The sequence below is a fragment of the Heterodontus francisci genome, chromosome 26 (assembly GCF_036365525.1).
Source record: "Heterodontus francisci isolate sHetFra1 chromosome 26, sHetFra1.hap1, whole genome shotgun sequence".
Taxonomy (NCBI): domain Eukaryota; kingdom Metazoa; phylum Chordata; class Chondrichthyes; order Heterodontiformes; family Heterodontidae; genus Heterodontus; species Heterodontus francisci.
Genome location: NC_090396.1, coordinates 48361240 through 48380490, shown reverse-complemented (window position 1 = coordinate 48380490; position 19251 = coordinate 48361240). Strand labels below are relative to the sequence as shown.

The 19251-nt window shown below is 42.9% G+C and overlaps 1 protein-coding gene across 3 annotated transcripts in view; it reads left to right on the top strand.

The window, feature by feature from the left end:
* The first annotated feature begins 5894 nt into the window (after nt 1–5894).
* Nucleotides 5895–19251, top strand: part of dnai2b (dynein, axonemal, intermediate chain 2b) — a 61678-nt gene continuing 48321 nt past the window's right edge. For 2 of the 3 annotated variants that reach the window (XM_068058710.1, XM_068058708.1), the window contains exons 1-5: nt 5895–6043; nt 8044–8231; nt 10375–10536; nt 11902–12026; nt 18106–18248. In XM_068058710.1, coding sequence (XP_067914811.1) covers nt 8049–8231; nt 10375–10536; nt 11902–12026; nt 18106–18248 — 613 coding nt within the window. In that variant the 5' untranslated portion in view covers nt 5895–6043; nt 8044–8048. Of the gene's footprint in view, nt 6044–6121; nt 6430–8043; nt 8232–10374; nt 10537–11901; nt 12027–18105; nt 18249–19251 lie in introns of those variants that run through there. The other variant, XM_068058709.1, reaches the window with a different exon arrangement.

The following is a 19251-nucleotide window of genomic DNA, read 5'->3' as shown; positions in this document are numbered from 1 at the left end:
GATCTTTTCTCATCTGTGTGTTTCTTTCCCCATAACTAGAATTTACATACAAATGAAAGGACTGTGATGTTCTAATAGGCAGCCTCGAAGCCTATTAGCATTTTCTAGCACCCTTGGGTAGGAGGGAGGTCCAAGCTTTTAGATTTATTAAACCCATAAACTTCAAACAGTTTAGATTTATTAACTAAACAACCAAAATAAAGAGGGGAGTGTCTTTTTTTAAAAAGAGAAAATCATCTACTCTAATTGTGTCTGAGCATTTCATAATAGAATAGTAACATTTGTTAATCTAAATGTTAGTGCCTGCACTAAATGTTAAACAAGTTTGCAGAATTCAGTCTTTTGGAAAAACTCTGAAATCCTTACAGGCTGAAGGGACACTCTATCCTTTAAGTCCTGCTCATGCATAGATTGCATGCTGAAAATTCTACAAACTGCTCATTTCTGAAAGTACAGACGTGGTCCACTGTTGAGGTAGAAATATCCTGTCCGAGCTAAGACTTTTGAGATTGGCTGAAGCCTTGGTGTAAAACCTTAAGGAAAATATAAAGACATTCCAATGGATAAATTGTTACGTTAAAAATATTTTCTTTTGTTTCAAACCTTACTCGGGATATTAGAAACTTAAGTTACTAAAAAGAAAAATTGTCAATAACTTTTTTCAAAAGGCATTTTGAGTCATTTGATTGGTTCATCAACAAAATATGGTAAAATATTTACAGTTTCACATGACCATGTAGCACATGGATTTTCCAAAATAAAATTGTTGTACATGAAGTGTGCCATATGAATAATTTTTAAGAGATGACCTAGATAATTACATGATGCATTATTTCTCTCTTCCCCAAACCAACTTTAAAAATTATTAGAAACATGGTTGACTATAGGTGTCAGCCTTGACTCAGTGGTAGCATTCTCACCTGAGTCAGAAGGTTGAGCACATAACCCAAGTTGACACTTCAGTGCCTGACTGAGGGAATGCTGCACTGCCGGGAGTGCCATCTTTCAGATGGGATCAATGTTCAACCCCCTGTCTGCCCTTTCAGGTGGATGTAAAAGATCCCATGACAGTATTCAAAGAGGGAGCTGTCTCTGGTAACCTGGGGAGCATCTAATCCTTCAACCAACATCACTGAAATAGATTATTTGGTCATTATTTCTATCTTGCTTTGTGCATCTAGGCTGCTGGATTTCCCACATTGCAACAGAGACTCCATTTCAAAAAGAACTTAATTAGGTGTAAACCACGTTGGACATTCTGAAGCTGTTAAAGGTGAAATATAACTGCAAGTTATTTTTCTTTTGTTAGGTTTGTTAGTGTATTAGCATACAAAGTTACAAACCTGATAAACAGGGCCTTAGGGAAGTTTGTGAGATCCTAGCCATTGTCTCAATGAATGTCATTAAAAATTATTTTCTCTGTTATTTTTACTAGCCTCTATAGAATAATTTTTTATTCATTTTCAGGATGTAGATGTCACTAGCTTGGTCCTAGTTGCCCTAAGAAGGTGGTGGTGGGCTGACTTCTTTAACCATTGCACTGTTAGGTAGGGAGTGCCAGGATTTTGACCTAGCAACGATGGATTAGTGATGGTGTGTGACTTGGAGTGGAGCTATGTATTTGAGTACCTGAGAAAGAAAAGTAGGAGAGTGTTTTGTTATCAACATTTGTGGAGCTGAAAAGAGAGAGAGAGGATAGGTCATTTGAATACTTACACCATCTGTTGTGCTCCTAGTCAAGTCCAAATAAATGTTCCTTCAAGGACTCTTCCCTCATTCCTAGTCTCCACCCAATCTCTATTACTGTTTTGCCTGGAGGTTTCAGCACACAACTATCAGCTTCGAACTTTCCCACTCCCACCACCATCATTTCCCCCCCAATCTCCAACATTTTAATAGCCAAATTGTTCAGAGAAAATTAACGAAACACTTACTTTATATGCTCCAGAGATTTCTTTCTCGTCTTGGGTTTACTTGGAAACAGCCAGGAGCTTAATCTCTGAATTCTAGGAGTCTCCAGGTAGTGTTGACAAATCTGGTTGAGTGTTTTCCTGGAGGTTTCATCACATGACCTCCATTGTCCCGCCCTCACCATTGGTCATTCTACCAAGTCCATCCTTGTGGTGCTCCTACTTCCCAAACCAATTGGAAAGAGAAAAGACACTTCATTACCTAAAATAAAAACAAGAAATGCTGAAAATACTCAGCAGGTCTAGCAACACCTGTGGAGAGAGAAGCAGAGTTAACATTTCAGGTCAGTGACCCTTCCTCAGAACGAGCAGATATTAGAAATATGAAAGGTTTTAAGCAAGTAAAGAGGGGGTGAGGCAAGAGATAACAAAGGAAACGTGTAGATAGGACAAGGTCACAGAGAATAACCGACCAGAAGGTCATGGAGCAAAGGCAAACAATATGTTAATAGTGTGTTGAAAGACAAAGCATTAGTACAGATAGGGTGTTAATGGACTGAAAACTGAACAGTCTCAAGTACAAACATGAAAAAAAAGTGGGTAGGCAAACTGAACAAACTAAGATAAAATAAAATAAACACAAAAAAAACCAAAGAAAAAATAACTAAAAATAAAAGTAAAATGGAGGGCCCGTCATGAAATTATTGAACTCAATGTTCAGTCTGGCAGGCTATAGTGTGCCTAATCAGTAAATGAGGTGTTGTTCCTTGAGCTTGTGTTGACGTTCACCGGAACCCTGCAGCAATCCCAGGACAGAGATGAGAGCAGGGGAGAGTGTTGAAATGGTAAGCAACTGGAAGCTCGGGGTCATGCTTTCGGACTGAGCGGAGGTGTTCTGCAAAATGGTCACCCAGTCTGCGTTTGGTCTCCCCAATGTAGAGGAGACCACATTGTGAGCAATAAATACAGTATACTACATTGAAAGAAGGACAAGTAAATTGCTGCTTCACCTGAAAGGAGTGTTTGGGGTCTGGGATAGTGAGGAGAGAGGAGGTAAATGGGCAGGTATTACACCTACGATTGCAGGGGAAGGTGCCGTGGGAAGGGGACGAGGTGGTGGGGGTAATGGAGGAGTGGACCAGGGTGTCGTAGAGGGAACGATCCCTTTGGAATGCTGACAGGGGAAGGGAGTGGAAGATGCATTTGGTAGTGGTATCAAAACTGGAGGTGGCAGAAATGGCGGAGGATGATCCTTTGGATATGGAGGCTGATGGGGTGGAAAGTGAGGACAAGGGGAACCCTGTCACGATTCTGGGAGGGAGGGGAAGGGGTGAGGGTAGAGGTGCGGGAAATGGACCGGACATGATTGAGGGCCCTGTCAACCACAGTGGGGGGGTGGAATCCTCATTTGAGGAAAAAGGAAGACCTATCAGAAGCGCGGTCATGGAAGGTAGCATCATCAGAGCAGACACATCAGAGAAGGAGAAACAGGGAGAATGGAATTAAGTCGTTTCAGGAGGCAGGGTGTGAACAAGTGTAGTCAAGGTAGCTGTGGGAGTCGGTGGGCTTATAATGGATATTAGAAGACAGCGTATCCCCAGAGATGGAGACAGAGAAGTCGAGGAAGGAAAGTGTTGGAGATGGACCATGTAAAGGTGAGAGAAGGGTGAAAATTAGAAGCAAAGTTGATGAGGTTTTCCAGTTCGGGGTGGGAGCAGGAAACGGCATCGATACAGTCATCAATGCACCGGAAAAAGTGTTGGGGGAGGGGGCCTGAGTAGGACTGGAACAAGGAATGTTCGACATATCCCACAAAAGGACAGGCATAACTAGGACCCATGCGGGTACCCATAGCAACACCTTTTACTTGAAGGAAGTGAGTGGAGTTGAAGGAGAAGTTGTTCAATGTGAGAACAAGTTCAGCCAGGCGGAGGAGGGTGGTAGTGGATGGGGACTGGTTGGGCCTCTGTTCAAGGAAGAAGTGGAGAGCCCTCAAACCATCCTGGTGGGGGATGGAGGTGTAGAGAGATTGGACGTCCATAGTGAAGAGGAGGTGGTTGGGGCCAGGAAACTGGAAATTGTCAAAATGACGTAGGGCATCAGAAGAGTCACGGATGTAGGTGGGAAGAGACTGGACCAGGGGAGAAAAGATCCAGTCAAGATAGGAAGAAATAAGTTCAGTAGGGCAGGAACAGGCTGAAACAATGGGTCTGCTGGGACAGTCCTGTTTGTGGATTTTGGGAAGGAGGTAGAAGTGGGCTGTCTGGGGTTGCGGGACTGAGGTTGGAAGCTGTAGAGTGAAGATCTCCAGAGGAGATGAGATCAGTGACAGTTCTGTGGACAGTTGCTTGATGTTCGGTGGTGGGGGCATGGTCCAGGGGCAGGTAGGAAGACATATCAGAGTTGGCGCTGAGCCTCTGCAAGGTAGAGGTCGGTACGCCAGACAACAACAGCACCACCCTTGTCTGCAGGTTTGATGACAATGTCGGGGTTGGACCTGAGAGAACGGAGTGCCTCAAGTTTAGAGGGGGACAGGTTAGGGGGGGTAGAGAAATTGAGATGACCAATGTCTCGCCGACAGTTTTCAATTAAAAGATCAAGAGTGAATAAGAGGCCGGGGAGGGGTCCAGGTAGAGGGAGAATGCTGGAGGCAGGTGAATGGGTTTGCTGGTTGGGGGAGGACTCCTGGTCAAAGAAGCGAGCTTGGAGGCGGAGTTGACGGAACAAGAGCTCAACATCATGCCGAGCGCGAAATTCATTGAGCTGGTGCCTTAAGGGGATAAAACTGAGTCCTTTGCTGAGTATAGAACGTTCAGCGTCAGAGAGGAGGTGGTCAGAGGGTATAGTGAATACAAGGGAAGGGGTGGGGTAAGAGTGAAGTGAAGGGGAAGATGGATCTGGAGGGGCATTTGTCCCTATCAGCTGTTGGAGCTTGCGTTCCTTGACACCTGCGAGGAAGAAAAAAAGTTTTTTGTTAATGCATCAGATAAGACGAAGGATGAAATGAAACTGCGGAGTAGAACAGCTTTGAGATAAGGTGAGACGGTGCTGTTGGAGAGAGAGGTCCAGTGTGTACATGTGGCGGCGCATAGCGCTGAGTGTGGATCTCAGGATGCGGCCGGAATAGCAGTCTGCGGAATGTTGTAGTTCTCGGAGATACCTGTAATCCTGGGTGGATTCAAAACATGAAGAGTGAAACTGCAGTTGGAATCTACGTAGAATAAGTCGGAGCTGAAGACAGCCACTGAGGAAGGAGATGTGGCTGTGCAAACGAGTTTTGGTAGATACTTTATCAAACACCAGGAGGGAGATAGAAAGCAATGAAGGTGAACAAAGTAAAAGAGACAAATGAAAATCCCATCGGGGAGAACTGCAGAACTTCAAGGTAGGCATTCCTGGAAAAGAAGTGGCAGTGAATTAAACACTAAAATAAAAGCAAAATACTGCGGATGCTGGAAATCTGAAATAAAAACAAGAAATGCTGGAAATACGCAGCAGATCTGGCAGCATCTGTGGAGAGAGAAACAGAGTTAACGTTTCAGGTTAGTGACCCTTCTTCAGAAGTAGCAGATGTTAGAAATGGGAAAGGTTTCAAGCAAGTAAAGTGGTGGGGGTAGGGCAAGAGATAACAAAAGAGGTGTAGATCGGACAAGGTCACAGGTCACTCCAACAATCAAGCAATAAACCTTTTGCCCCAGCTCCATTATTTTTATAACTAATATACTGAAGTGTTCAAATAATTTTTTTTAAATGCACAATTTTATTTACTGCCTCCTGCTTTTACTCGCGGGTTGCTCACAGTAGTGTCCTGGAGGTCAAACTTCAATTGGTGGAGGGTTGGTACTAGCTCGCATCACCCGCTTGGTGCGCGGTGACGGGTGCAGACTGTGAAGATTGCTTTGGAGCTGCAGTCGATCAGAGCGGGAGTGAAAGGAAAGCTGGATATTTTGGGGGCTTTGCTAATTGGCTCCCAGTTCCCAGCCCCACACTGGCCAGGTTGTCCCTGCTGGGGCAGGTGCGCCCGGGTCTCAGTACGCGTGCGCGCCGCTGGTTGCCGAAGGCGGCTGCGCGTTCAGCTTGTTGCTAGGATACAGCAAACTTCTGGAGCCGAGAGCGAAGGGCCAGTTCCAAGGGTAGGTACCAATACGGCCCGGGGGGCGGCAGACTGAGGGCGGATCATTGCCCGGTGCGTGATACCGGGGCAAAGACAGCGGCCTCTGCAGAGCCTGATCCTTTCACCAGCTCCCCGCCCTCCCCCAGGCCTGATCCTTACCCGCCCCACCCCCACCACCGGGGCTCAGGGTGAGGAAACTACAGATAATTGATTTATGCTTTGATGATGATCCTGATGCAGTATCCAACTTCCATGAGCGAACAGCTGGGTAACAGGGCCGCAATAATAGATTCAATGTGATGAAACAAATTAAAGTCATTCAGAATTACAGAAACTAGAATATGGCCCATTTCTGATCTGTCGCTAAAACATGTGTTGGATCTGTTTTGTTGGGGAACTGAAAAGGTTAGTTGGTAAAATGGAACTTTTCAATCGATGATCCTTCATGAGCAACAGTAAGGATTGGTAACTGTGGTCTGATTTCCATCCTGTCTAGACTACCAAAACTGCCCTGGTCAAAGCCATTATCAAAATCCTTTTTGACTTTGGCTGCAGTACTATACTTCCTCCTCTATCTAAGACAGTGTAGAATAGATTGTGCAATGCTTACAAGCATGAATGATCAGTCTTCCTGGTAATTATAATAATTCATATGTTTGAAAACACATCCTGATTTTGTCTTTGGACAAACAAAAACATTTTATTTCATTGCAGAAAAAAGTAGCAAAATTGATTTTTGCTTGTTTCTGTTGGATTGTTTTAACTTACTAAGTGTAGCAGTGCAGAAATATAGCAGCCTAAACTTCATTCAGGCTTACAATAGTGATTTGAAATAAAAACAAAGTGCTGGTAATACTCAGTAGGTCTGGTAGCATCTGTGGGGAGAGAAAGAGTTGTCATTTTGAGTCAGATATGACTTCTTCAGAACTCCAAAGATGAGTCATATCCGACTCAAATTGGCAACTCTTTCTCTCTCCACTGATGCTGCCTGACCTACTGAGTATTTCCAGCACTTTGTTTTTATTTCAGATTTCCAGCATCCGCAGTATTTTGCTTTTAATTTACTAGTGATTTGAAGTCTTCCTTAGTCATCTGGAGGGAGGCCACTATGAGCAATCATCAATATTTCATACTATTGTGAGAGGATGTCTCCTTCTGATATCCGTTGCTCCGTGATGTCACGGAGGAGCTACCCAGGCAGATGTCTGGGAGCCACTGGGCCCCATTTCATAATGGGCCTATGCTTAGTAGGCAGAGCCTCAGCTCACAGACTTGAGAAGGGGCACTTCGCAGAATGTTGGGCAATAATGCTCCATTTCCCTCCCCCTCGGTCATGCTGTTTAATTAGATATTGGGCAGAGCAGGGTGCACTCCAGATCATAGGGGATGTGAAATTTGCTTATGGGAGTGACCAGTGACACTGAGCACAAGTGAATAGCAAACCCCAAAATTTTGACATCCCCACAAAAGACTCAGGTCCCGGAAGAAAATAATTGTCGCAACAGTTGCTAATATCATTTGTGGTTTTCCCAACACTGTTATTCTTGAAAGCTCCTGTTTTTTTCAAGGTAGAGTTCAGAGCCTTGCCTCTCTCTTCCATTGTTGTGTTCCATTCACTAGCCCCCACTATGATTCACTCCAACTCAATGGAGTCATGCTAAATATCACAGTAGTGCTGCAGATCTCAGAGTGCCAGTAAGTAATGCCACAGGAAACCAAATAATGGATAATATAAATAATTAGATCTGCATTTGATTACAACTCAAAAAAATGATTTGATGAGATGACTTTTTCCATTGTATAATAATTGATTGCAAGACACGCTACTGGGATTGGGAGCTGAAGGTGACATGGGATTTTTAAATTTACAAAAATGATTAATGGTAAAAGTGACTTAAAAACTTCAAAACATTCTATTTTTCACCATTGATGGCATTTATTTTACCAAATGATTATAGTACAAGGTGAGGTTAAATTCAGATTTTGTTGAAGTAAGCACATGACCTTGGTATCTTGCAGACATCATGGACATTGTATATGTTTATACCAAAATACGTAGCGAATTTGGCCGACAATGCAACTTTTCAGATCGCCCAGCAGAGCTACATGTCGACATTGTTCCAGATCCGATATTAGCGGACAACTTCATCGAGAAAAATCCCGTTGATGCGTTTGTACAGGTTTCAAATGACATGTCTGAACATGAGGTAGGATAACAACAATTGCAAGCTAAAGTATCTTAAAATTTTAAGTCTTTTAGAAATTCCTACTACTGCTGGGAAGTGCGCTCTCTGCTCTTCACCTAAAAAGGAGGATGAGCTGAATCACAGATTTCTCCATGAGTGCCATCCAACAGATAATCCCTATGTTTAAGGGCCCGTTCCAGAAAGTTCTTGGATAATAAATATGTAGTTATTTAAAAATGATCTATATACCAATAAGTACCTTGAAAAGTTTTAAAATATGGCATTGTCTGCAGAAATCTTAATAAATTTAGGCCAAAAATTAAATAAGTTGTTGTACATCTTAAAGAGGAGTGATTGTTGGTTGTCTTTGCTCACTCCATCACATGAGTGTCACTATCCTAGCCAAAAATATGCCAGTAGCAGAGTAAGAAAACTAATTGAGGTTTTTCACCTTTTTGAGGAAGAATTATGCTTCAATATTGTTTTCCATCTTATATACCTGACCAAGAACCAGCTGAACTTGAGGGCATTTTTATGAAGACAACTACTACCCAATTGGCAGGTAGCCTTTTATACCATATGTGTGATTTAGTTTAGTTTAGTTTAGAGATACAGCACTGAAACAGGTCCTTTGGCCCACCGAGTCTGTGCCGACCATCAGCCACCCATTTATACTAATCCTACACTAATTCCATATTCCTACCACATCCCCACCTGTCCCTATATTTCCCTACCACCTACCTATACTAGGGGCAATTTATAATGGCCAATTAACCTATCAACCTGCAAGTCTTTTGGCATGTGGGAGGAAACCGGAGCACCCGGAGGAAACCCACGCAGACACAGGGAGAACTTGTAAATTCCACACAGGCATGACCCAGAATTGAACCCGGGTCACTGGAGCTGTGAGGCTGCGGTGCTAACCACTGCGCCACTGTGCCGCCTTTTCTCTCTTTCAGATTTAGAACCATACAACAACAATTTGCATTTATATTACACCCTTAACAAGAACATCTTGAGGTGCTTCAAAGAAGCATAAGGAAATAAATTGTGAACTAAAGGAGAGATTGGAGCTGAGGTGAGAAAGGCTTTATCAGAAGTGGGTTTAAGGAAGGTCTTAAAAGAGGAGAGGGAGTTCAGGATGTAGCAGATTTTGAAAGGGAGTCTGAGAGAGCTCCACTTAAGTGGCTGACGGCAATCTGTCTGTGGTCGGGCAAAGGGAACATTGGATGTACAAAAGACCAAGATTAAAAGAATGGAACGTTCAGCAGGATGTGAGAGCTGTATGACTGGAAGAAATTACAGAAATAGGAGGGTAAAGGCAATGAAAAGATATACACAGAAGGATGAGAATTTTTGGTTTGAGGCACTGGGGGACCAGGAGCTAATATAAGTCAGTAAATAGGTTGTGGTGAGAAAGCATGCCTTGGTGTGGCATAGGATGTAGGCAGTCAGGTTTTGGATGAGCTGAAGTTTATGGAAGGGGGAGAATGGGAAGCTATGTTACTCCATCAAATACTCCCTGTGCCAGAGAATTCCATGCTGTTACAACTCTTTACTTACCATAACCTCTCTACTTACTCTCTCTGTGACAAACTGAAATGTATGATCTCTCATCACTGATTCCCCAACTAAGCAAATACTGTTTCTCTATTGTTTTGTTAAAACTGATCATAATTTTAAACACTACTGTACACTCCTCTTAGCCTTCTCTGTTCCAGTGGAAATAGGCCCAGTTTTTCCCCTTTCCTCATAACAATTTCTTATTTCTCTTATACCACTTAGGAGGGTGTATATTCAGTGATTTACTTTCAAGTAGAAGTCCCGATTTTTTACAGATTTATTGGACACGAGGCTCTCTTAACATCTGTGGTGTGGTCTAATATCAGCTTTATAATCTCTTCATATCAGCATGGCTATTCAACAACAACTTGTATAGAATCCAAAGAGCAGTAACTTATCCACCTTCGTGGTTTGTGAGATTATGCCTTCTTCCAGTAAACAAACATTGGTTTTAGATACAAAGTATGGCTGAGGCTTTTGCGAAAGCAAAGAAATCTATCTGTAGTTATTTTTGTTCCTTAAATTATGTCCTGCCAAATTAAGTAACTTGACACTTTTCACTAATATTTCTCATAGTCTTTTATTTTTTCTCCATTTTAAGGTCAATACAGAACGTTTTAAGACAGAGATACGAGGGATTAACCATGTGGAGGGTGGCTGGCCTAAAGATATAAATCCAAATGATCTGGAGCATACCATTCGTTATCGGAAAAAAGTGGAAAAGGATGAGAATTATGTCTACACGATTATGCAGTTGGGTAGTGTAAGTGGATAAGGAGATATTAATGCAAAGCAATGCTTTCTAATGCTTCCTCCCAAAAAAAATAATTTTAATACATTTGTAAAGTTAGTAAGAACTTTCGCTTGCCTTACTAATATTTTTGACCTCTAGAAAACATTGATTTGTGGCCTCAAAAGAGGTCTGTAGCTAACATTAATAACTCATGGGATATTTTTAATCAAAGAATCATACCCCTAATTCAACTGAACCCAACTTCATGTACCTCTTAGCCAAGTACACAAAAGTGACATGTTTGAGACTACAAGACCAATGGATATAACAATGAAGCTTTCAACTACAATATTAATAGAATAGAACCAGCACAGACTAGTTGGGCTGAATGGCCCGTTTCTGTGCTGTATATATTCTGTGGATTAATAAATTGGTGCATTAATGTGCCAAATTCTGCAAGAGCACAGTGTCTCACGGTGAGCCCATTAGTTAGATGTGTTGGTACACATATAGGTTTTTAAATTTTTTGCCCACAAAGTTGCTGGAAATGTGAGCTTATAATGGCACAACGAGGGAGACAGGGCATCTGGGACATTGGCAAACAGTGAAAGAAACTGTATCTCTTTAACCAATGAGATTTAAGAACTGAGACTCCAAACTTTTATTTCACTTTCTGAGCAAGCGAGGTTGATTGGAAGTCATTAACAATGAAAACACTGTTTAAAAAGTGTATGTATGCTGTTAATTACTAGACTGTGTGGGGAGTTTAATGGGCAATCATGTGCAAACACAGCAACTTCATGGAAATCATGGGGCAGTTAAGCCTGGAATGCTGTTTTCACAAAGCTAATGGAGTGGGTCAAATTGACCAGCAAATTATGATTCGCAATTCATGGGGTATCTCTTTCTTGCTACAAGTTGCTGGGCATTAATAATGGTGTGCTTCGTTTACACATTGTTATTTTTTCAGCAAAATCTAGCTTAATGTGTTGTGCCTGGAATGATAAAATGTAGATTGCACCTTAATATCGACAGGCAGATTTTATGAACTTTGCCTAATTCCTGAAGGGCAATCGGCATATTAAAAGTTAAAATACTGGATGTAATTAGGTTTTTCACCTGCCCAATTCGGTTTTTGAAATTTCTGGTGGCTAAAAATTGATAACTTCAAAAACAAGCCACTGTAGTGCTGGTTAAAGCTTTCATCATGCAATATTCATAGAATTGGTAGTTATTGACACTGACAAAAGTCTGCCTACTCACTGCCTCAGTTGTTGAAGAACTGAAGCAGGACAGGTGAATTTGATTATTTATCACTGTACTTGTCCTCAAAGAATCAAATGTTACAGTTGCATCAAATATTGCTCAATTCTACATTCTTTCTTGTTTCCACAGTTAATGGAGCACTGCATTAAACAGAACAATGCTATCAATATTTATGAGGAGTACTTTGCAGATGAGGAGGAATCCACGGAAAGAGCTGAGGAACCTTCATCTGCAAAAACCATAAATGTTTTCAGGTAATGGGTGCATCCTTGAAAATACTGTGGATTTCTCCTTAGATGAAAAGATCCTAGTCAATGAAAGATTAGGATAATTTTTCAAGGACATCTCCAGCCAGTTTCTAATTGTGACTAAACATGCGTGGAAATTCAAGGTAACAAGCCAAAAGGCAGTTTACGCAAGCTTACCTACAATTCTTTGCTGTTCCGAGTGGAAAGGAAAAATTAATGTTTTAAGTCATAGAGTCATTTAAGGAGGCCATTCAGCCCATCAAGTCCAGGCCGACAAAGAGGCCTCGATTTAATGTCTCATCCAAAGGCCGGCACTTCCGACAGTGCAACACTCCCTCAATACTGCACTGCAGTATCAGATTAGATTTTTGTGCTAAAGTCCTGGAGTGCGACTTGAACCCACAACCTCCTGACTCAAGATGCGAGAGTGCTACTAGCTGAGCCACAGCTGACTGCTACAACTGATCGCTACAGCTGATCTTTCACTCTGTTGTGAAATCTGCCTTTTGCAAGTAATTGTGATTTATTAGCAATAATGTCACTGAGCTAAATTTAACAGGAATGTCTTCCCTCTCCCCTTACGTATACATATACACATATTAAAAGCAAGAAGTCAGCTCATTCATGTCACTATCTTGCTATGATTATTGGGAAATATCTTCTCTTTCCTGAACAACATTCACTATTTTATCTTATTCCTCTTCAGATTTGCAATTAAATCTCTTTATCCTCCACAATTTCTGATATGAAAATTATCAGTACTCTTGAAATTATTGGGTGTGAATTTCAGTCATGTAACACTGCTTCTAGCAGCACTACAAAGGTTTAACTGGCTTCCTGGGGGCAGACTGCGCCATAGACTGCTACCTGCATGACCCATGTGGCATTCTCCAAGCCTATGGGCACACACAGGTGTATCCCCTGTGAGCACCTGAACACGTTGATTGGCAACAGTCCTGAGATCACACAGCTTAACTGGCTGATGTGACATCAGGATTCCAAATTTGGACCACGCAGGTCCTAGCGACGCCTACATTGTCCACTCTTGAAAGAAGAAGCTGGAAGATGGGCCCTGCAGTAGCGTTATTTAAAAATCCAGGCACCCTGATTGCAGGTTAGTTAATTTTTTTTTTAACTTTTTCTATTGTAAAGTGTTGGAAAGTACTCTGGAGTATTTTTGGAGATGTTTCGATGAGTTCCTGCATTTTCCAGACAGTGTTGCCGCATCCTCACGGATGGCAAAGGAGTAGGTTATCTCTCCACACAAAGACTGCAACAGATATGGGGGAGCAGTACCAGTGCCTCTGGGTCTGCCGCACGACAGGGAAATGGAGCAGAGATTGCAGAAAGTGCAAGCTCTGCACCATGCCGTCTGCCACATTGAAGCCTGATTCCTCTATGCTTTTTGACAGTGACAAGAGGCTGTCTGGCAGGCTAGCCAATTCATCCAGCATCTCAGTGTGCATGCCCATTCATCACTGTCCTAAATGCCACCCCATCGAGGTTCTCATCCAAATCTTTTGCAGCAGTACTTCTCAACCACCTCACCCTCTGGTGAGCTCGCAAACAAACCATCCTTTCACCTTGGCCTGGTTGCAGCCGCTCGTGCCCAGTGACTCACCATGTGCTAACCCCAACTGTATAGTATAGCCTACAAAGTAAATGCGGTGCCAATGTCTGAGCTGGTGGCTGTAAGTATCAGATCAAGTTACGGGGCCTCTTCATCACTGCTGTGTTGCTGTTCTCTTTCCCCCTCCTGGGGCTCCTGTGGCTAGGCAAACGGCCGTTCCTGGGTGTCTGAACGTGGGAACTGAGAAGGGGAAGTTTGGCGTGAGTGAAAAGTGAGGTGAGGTGGAAAGCCAGAGGTCCATGGTCCCACCATCATTAGCTTGCTCATCATGCCAGATAGCAGGATTAGGGTGTGCTGGGAGTTGAGAAGAGGCATAACGCAGGAATGTTCTCAGCTACATTGGATGCTGTGGGCCCTGTCGCAGACAGTCCAATGATGCTGAGAGCCATCTCCATAGGGCTCAGGAAATGCAGACACCATTGTCCTGCACCAGCTCCGCTCTGCGCCCTTCCATTGTGTGCCACCTTGTCCTGCAAGAGAGAGGACAGAATGTCAGTGGTTGCCTAGTGTTACGACTGAGGTGGGAGGAGTGCACTGTCTTTTCTAGTTCCATTTCTGCACAGGTCACAACATATATTTTTTTAAATGTTTACCCAGTTACCGATGCAGTCAATCATATACTCTACTCTTTATCCCAGAATAAAATGCACCAACCAGGTTTCTTTAATAAACAACAAAATTATCAGTTTCTTATAAAACAAGACTTAACCAGTAATGAAGCAAAGCATTAACACACAGACTGAAATATGAAAGTTCCCTTTTTAAATTCCCCACGCACAAACACACACACACACAAAGAAAATACAGAAATTCTCTCTGCAGAGGTCTGTGACAAAAAAAAGACAAAAAAAAATACTTTGACCAAATACTTGCTAACTCTTGAAGAAAAAGAAAATATGGAAAGATGTCAGTTGTCCCTCTTTGGTCTGGTGTCCCAAATACGCATAGACGACTATCACTGGAACCTTTCCAGAGCAGTTCTTTTCAGGCGACGTTGAGGATCAGTTTGGCAGGCTTTCCAGGAGAAATTTGGCATCAGGGGTTTCTGGCAGACTTTTCAGGAGAAATGCAGCATCATTTCTCTATTACTTACATATGATTCTCAGTTCTCAAAGAGATGGAAGAGGGTGAGCTGATCGTGGCTGCTCTCTTGGCTGATTTTCTCCAATTGTCTGAAAAACACCCCAACACACTGTCCAAAGCAAAACCAAAAACAATATCTCAAGACTCAAGCCTCCTGACCCTTATACATCCTGACCTGTCACTTCTCTATAAACAGCTCCCCCAGGTCACCAAGGTTTCTGTTGTTTATTGCTTAAAACACATGACTTCCAGCAAGGCTGTTTTTAAACAGCATCTGTGACCTTCCAATGAACTGTCAAAAACAAAGCAAAGTTCAGTTTGTATGAAATCTTCAGCCTTCCAATGAATCGATCTCCACAATTTAAATGTAAGTCCTCAAAAACATATACTTAACAAAAAGTAAAGAAGCACTTTCATAACACTAGCACTGTGTTTGGGTGATGTGCCTGCCATAACTGAAAAGCCGGAGATATGTAGAAGCAGTGAAGTTTGGGTGTGAAGGTGGTAAGTATGTGAGGGTGAGGTGGAGTATCTTGAGGTCAGGTATGAGTCCTGAGTGCCAGGGAGTGTTGCTGGGTAAGTGATGAGGGTGTGGTGGACTGCGCAGCATGAGAGGTTGGTGGTGTGGTGAGTAGGAGATTTCATGTGAAGATGCATTCACTGACGTTGACCACCCACATAGGAACATAGGAGCAGGAGTAGGCCATTCAGCCCATCGAGCCTGCTCCATCATTCAATACGATCATGGCTGATTATCCACTTCAATGCCTTTTTCCCACATCCCATATCCCTTTATGTCATTGGTATTTAGAAATCTGTCAATCTCTGCTTTAAACATACTCAATGACTGAGCTTCCAAAGCCCGCTGGGGTAGAGAATTCCAAAGATTCACAACCTTCTGAGTAAAGAAATTTCTCCTCATCTCTGTTCTAAGTAGCTTCCCTTTATTTGGAAATTGTGTCCCCTGGTTCTAGACAGCCCAACCAGGGGAAACATCTTACCTGCATTTACCCTGTCTATCCCTTTTAAGTATTTTGTAGGTTTCAACGAGATCACTTCTCATTCTTCGAAACTCTACAGAATACAAACTCAATTTCCCAATCTCTCTTCTTCCCACCATCCTGGGAACAAGTCTGGTGAATCTTCATTGCACTCCCTCTACGGCAATAATATCTTTCCTAAGGTAAGGGGACCAAAACAGCACACTTCTCCAGGTGCGGTCTAACCAAGGTTCTGTACAATTGAAGCAAGACTTCACTACTCCTGTTCTCAAATCCTCTTGCAATAAAGACTAACATACCATTAGCCTTCCTAATTGCTTGCTGCACCTGCATGTTAAGCTTTCAGTGACTTATTGACAAGGACACCCAGGTCCCTTTGTACATTTACACTTTCTAATCTCTTACCATTTAAGAAATACTCTGCACATCTATTCCTCCTACCAAAATGGATAACCTCACATTTTTCCACATTATATTCCATCTGCCATGTTCTTGCCCATTCACTAAGTCTGTCCAAATCCCCTTGAAGCCCCTTTGCATCTTCCTCACAACACACATTCCCACCTAGTTTTGTGTCATCCGTGAACTTGGAAATATTACATTTGGTCCCCACATCCTGGCCACCTGCTCCCGTTCCCTCCTGAGGATGGTTCTTGAGGATCTCCTGGCACCCTCCCTCCCCCTTCCGTGGGACCACGGCATCTATCCCCCTGCTCATCTAGAATGGTTACAGCACAGAAGGAAGCCATTCATCTTGTCATGTCCATGCCAGTTCTGCAAGAGCAGCTCAGCTAGTCTCACTCCCCCGCATCACTAATGTCATAAGCACCACATCCATCCATCTGGATCCCTCGTCTGCCCTGGTGTTTTGTTTGTGATCCCCTGGTGTGAACAGCTGGGGCCCAAGCACTGATCCCACTATTTGCAGCCTGCCAATGCGAGAATGACCTAGTTATTCCTCCTCTCTGCTTTCTGTCTGTTAATCAATCCTTAATCCATGCCAGTATATTATCTCCTATCCCATCTGCTTTAATTTTGCTAGCCAACCTCCTGTGAAGGACTTTATCAAAAGCCTTCTGAAAATCCAAGTGTACCACCTCCACAAACTCCCCTTTATCAATTCTGTTAGTAACATCCTCAAAAGAACTCCAACAGGTTCGTCAAACATGATTTCCCATTCATAAATCCATGTTGACTAAGCCCAATCAGATTATTATTATTCAGGTGTCCATCTCTTGTGGCACTGCTGCCAGGTCCTTGAATCCAGACTCCAGAAGTTGATCTTGCTGGCCATCTGCTCCCACTCCCAAGGATGGTTCTTGAGGGTCTCCTGGCACCTTCCCTCCCCCAGCTGTCGGACCATGGCGTCTATCCTCCTGCTCATCTCGGATGGTTACAGCACAGAAGGAAACCATTCATCTTGTCATATCCATGCCGGCTCTGCAACAGCAGCTCAGCTCGTCTCACTCCCCTGCACCACGAATGTCATAAGCACCACATCCATCCATCTGAATCCCTCTGTCTGCCCTGGTGTTTAGTTTGCAAGAATTTCCATTGCAGCAATCTTCTTGTGCAAGTTCCCGTTAAGAGGCAGGCTGCCTGTACCACATGGTCTGCAACAACACTATCGGGACCTTCTTTGTGTGTAGACCACGCTAGTAGCATTGAGAAGGAGAGAGCAGCACTGGCAACACAGGAGCTGGCACTGAAATCATTCAGATGAGCAGGGTAGACGAATTTTGTGTCTTACCCACATCAAACTGAACAGGCACTGGCACTCTGCGAATCGTGGCCCCTGTTCCCAAAAGTCAGGGCACATGAATTTTGTGTCCATTGAGCTTAGGGTTTGCTGTTTATGAAGGAACCTCACCACTTATTGGGATGGATTTTGTAGGAGGAACAAAAAATATAATGATGGTTTGTTTGTGTATCATCATTTCTTTGAAAATTGGATTCACAATGTCTAATCATCAATATTGTTCGCAGAGTAACAACATTTTCACCTAAGATTGAATGTAATGTAACATCACATTTTCTCTGGTAAAAACAATTAATCATGAAAAGGATCCACCAATTTTTGTGGCATTAATTTGTTGTAAAACAATGTTTATGAAATGCGCTAAACAGACAATATTTGTAAAAAGTGGTGTAAAACTGTTAGCAAAATCATCAAATAGCCAGGTCTCTGATCAATGGGCTTTTTCATTTTTGCTGCATTAAATTAATACAGTCTTGCACATTAATGTAAATTGGCTTAAGAGCAAACTGCTGCAGAAATAAGTAGGTGGGCTGATTATATTTTGTCTCAGAAAAATTTCAAGGAATTTGAGGTGTAGAAAGCCTGTTACATCATCTGTGTTTCATTTGTTAGCGACCCTAATGAAATGAAGCGGACGGTATCTCATCTGTCATGGCATCCAGATCAAGGGAGGAAGCTGGCAATTTCTTACTGTAGTCTGGAGTTTCAAAGAGCTGATGAAGATATGAGTTATGACTCATACATCTGGGACATGGGTAACTCCATCATCATATACATGAGCTGTAGAACTGTCATTGATCTAATTTTTTTTCCGAATTTGTAACTTCATTAAAGAACTTAGAGTCAAAGAGTCATACAGCACAGAGGGAGGCCTTGCGGCCCATCAAGTCCATGCCGGCTCTCTGTTGAGCAATCCAATCAGACTCATTTCCCCCACTCTATCCCTGCAAGTTTATTTCCCTTAAGTGCCCATCCAATTTCCTTTTGAATCATTCATTGTCTCTGCTTCTACAAGCCTCATAGGCAGCAAGTTTCAGGTCATTACCACTCACTGCTAAAAAAAAGGTCTTCCTCACATGTCTCTGCATCTCTTGTCCAAAACCTTAAATCTATGTCCCCGAGACCTTGTACTGTGAGATAATGGGAACAGCTTATTCTTTGTTCTTCTTATTTAAACCTGTCATCATCTTGTACACCTTAATCAAATCTTCCCTCAATTTCCTTTACTCCAAGGAGAATACCCCAGTTTCTCCAACCTAACCTTATAGTTAAAATCCCTTATTCCTGGAACCATTCTGGTAAATCTCCTCTGCACCCTTTTAAGGGCCCTCAGATCCTCCCGAAAGTATGGTGACCAGAATTGCAACACAGTGCTCTTGTTGTGGCCTAACCAGAGCTTTATAAAGGTTCAGCATAACTTCCCTGCTTTTGTACTCAATACCTCAATTTATGAAGCCCAAGATCCCATATGCTTTGCTAACTACTCTCTCAATGGGCTGACTTTTACTGGGCCCCCAATGTCAGGGGTTGTGGCGGGGGACCCCGGAAAATACCTCCGGGAGAGGCCCGCCATGGGCCTCGCACCAGAAAGGCCCCACCCCATATTACTGGCAGCAGTGAGGCTACTTGGTGCCGGGAACATAATTAAAATATGGTAATGCATACAAATAAATGAATAAATGCTTAGCTCATTGCGCCATCCATCCCACTGCGATATTCTTGCCGGTTGCCGGAACTCCTGGGCCTTCGGATCGCCAT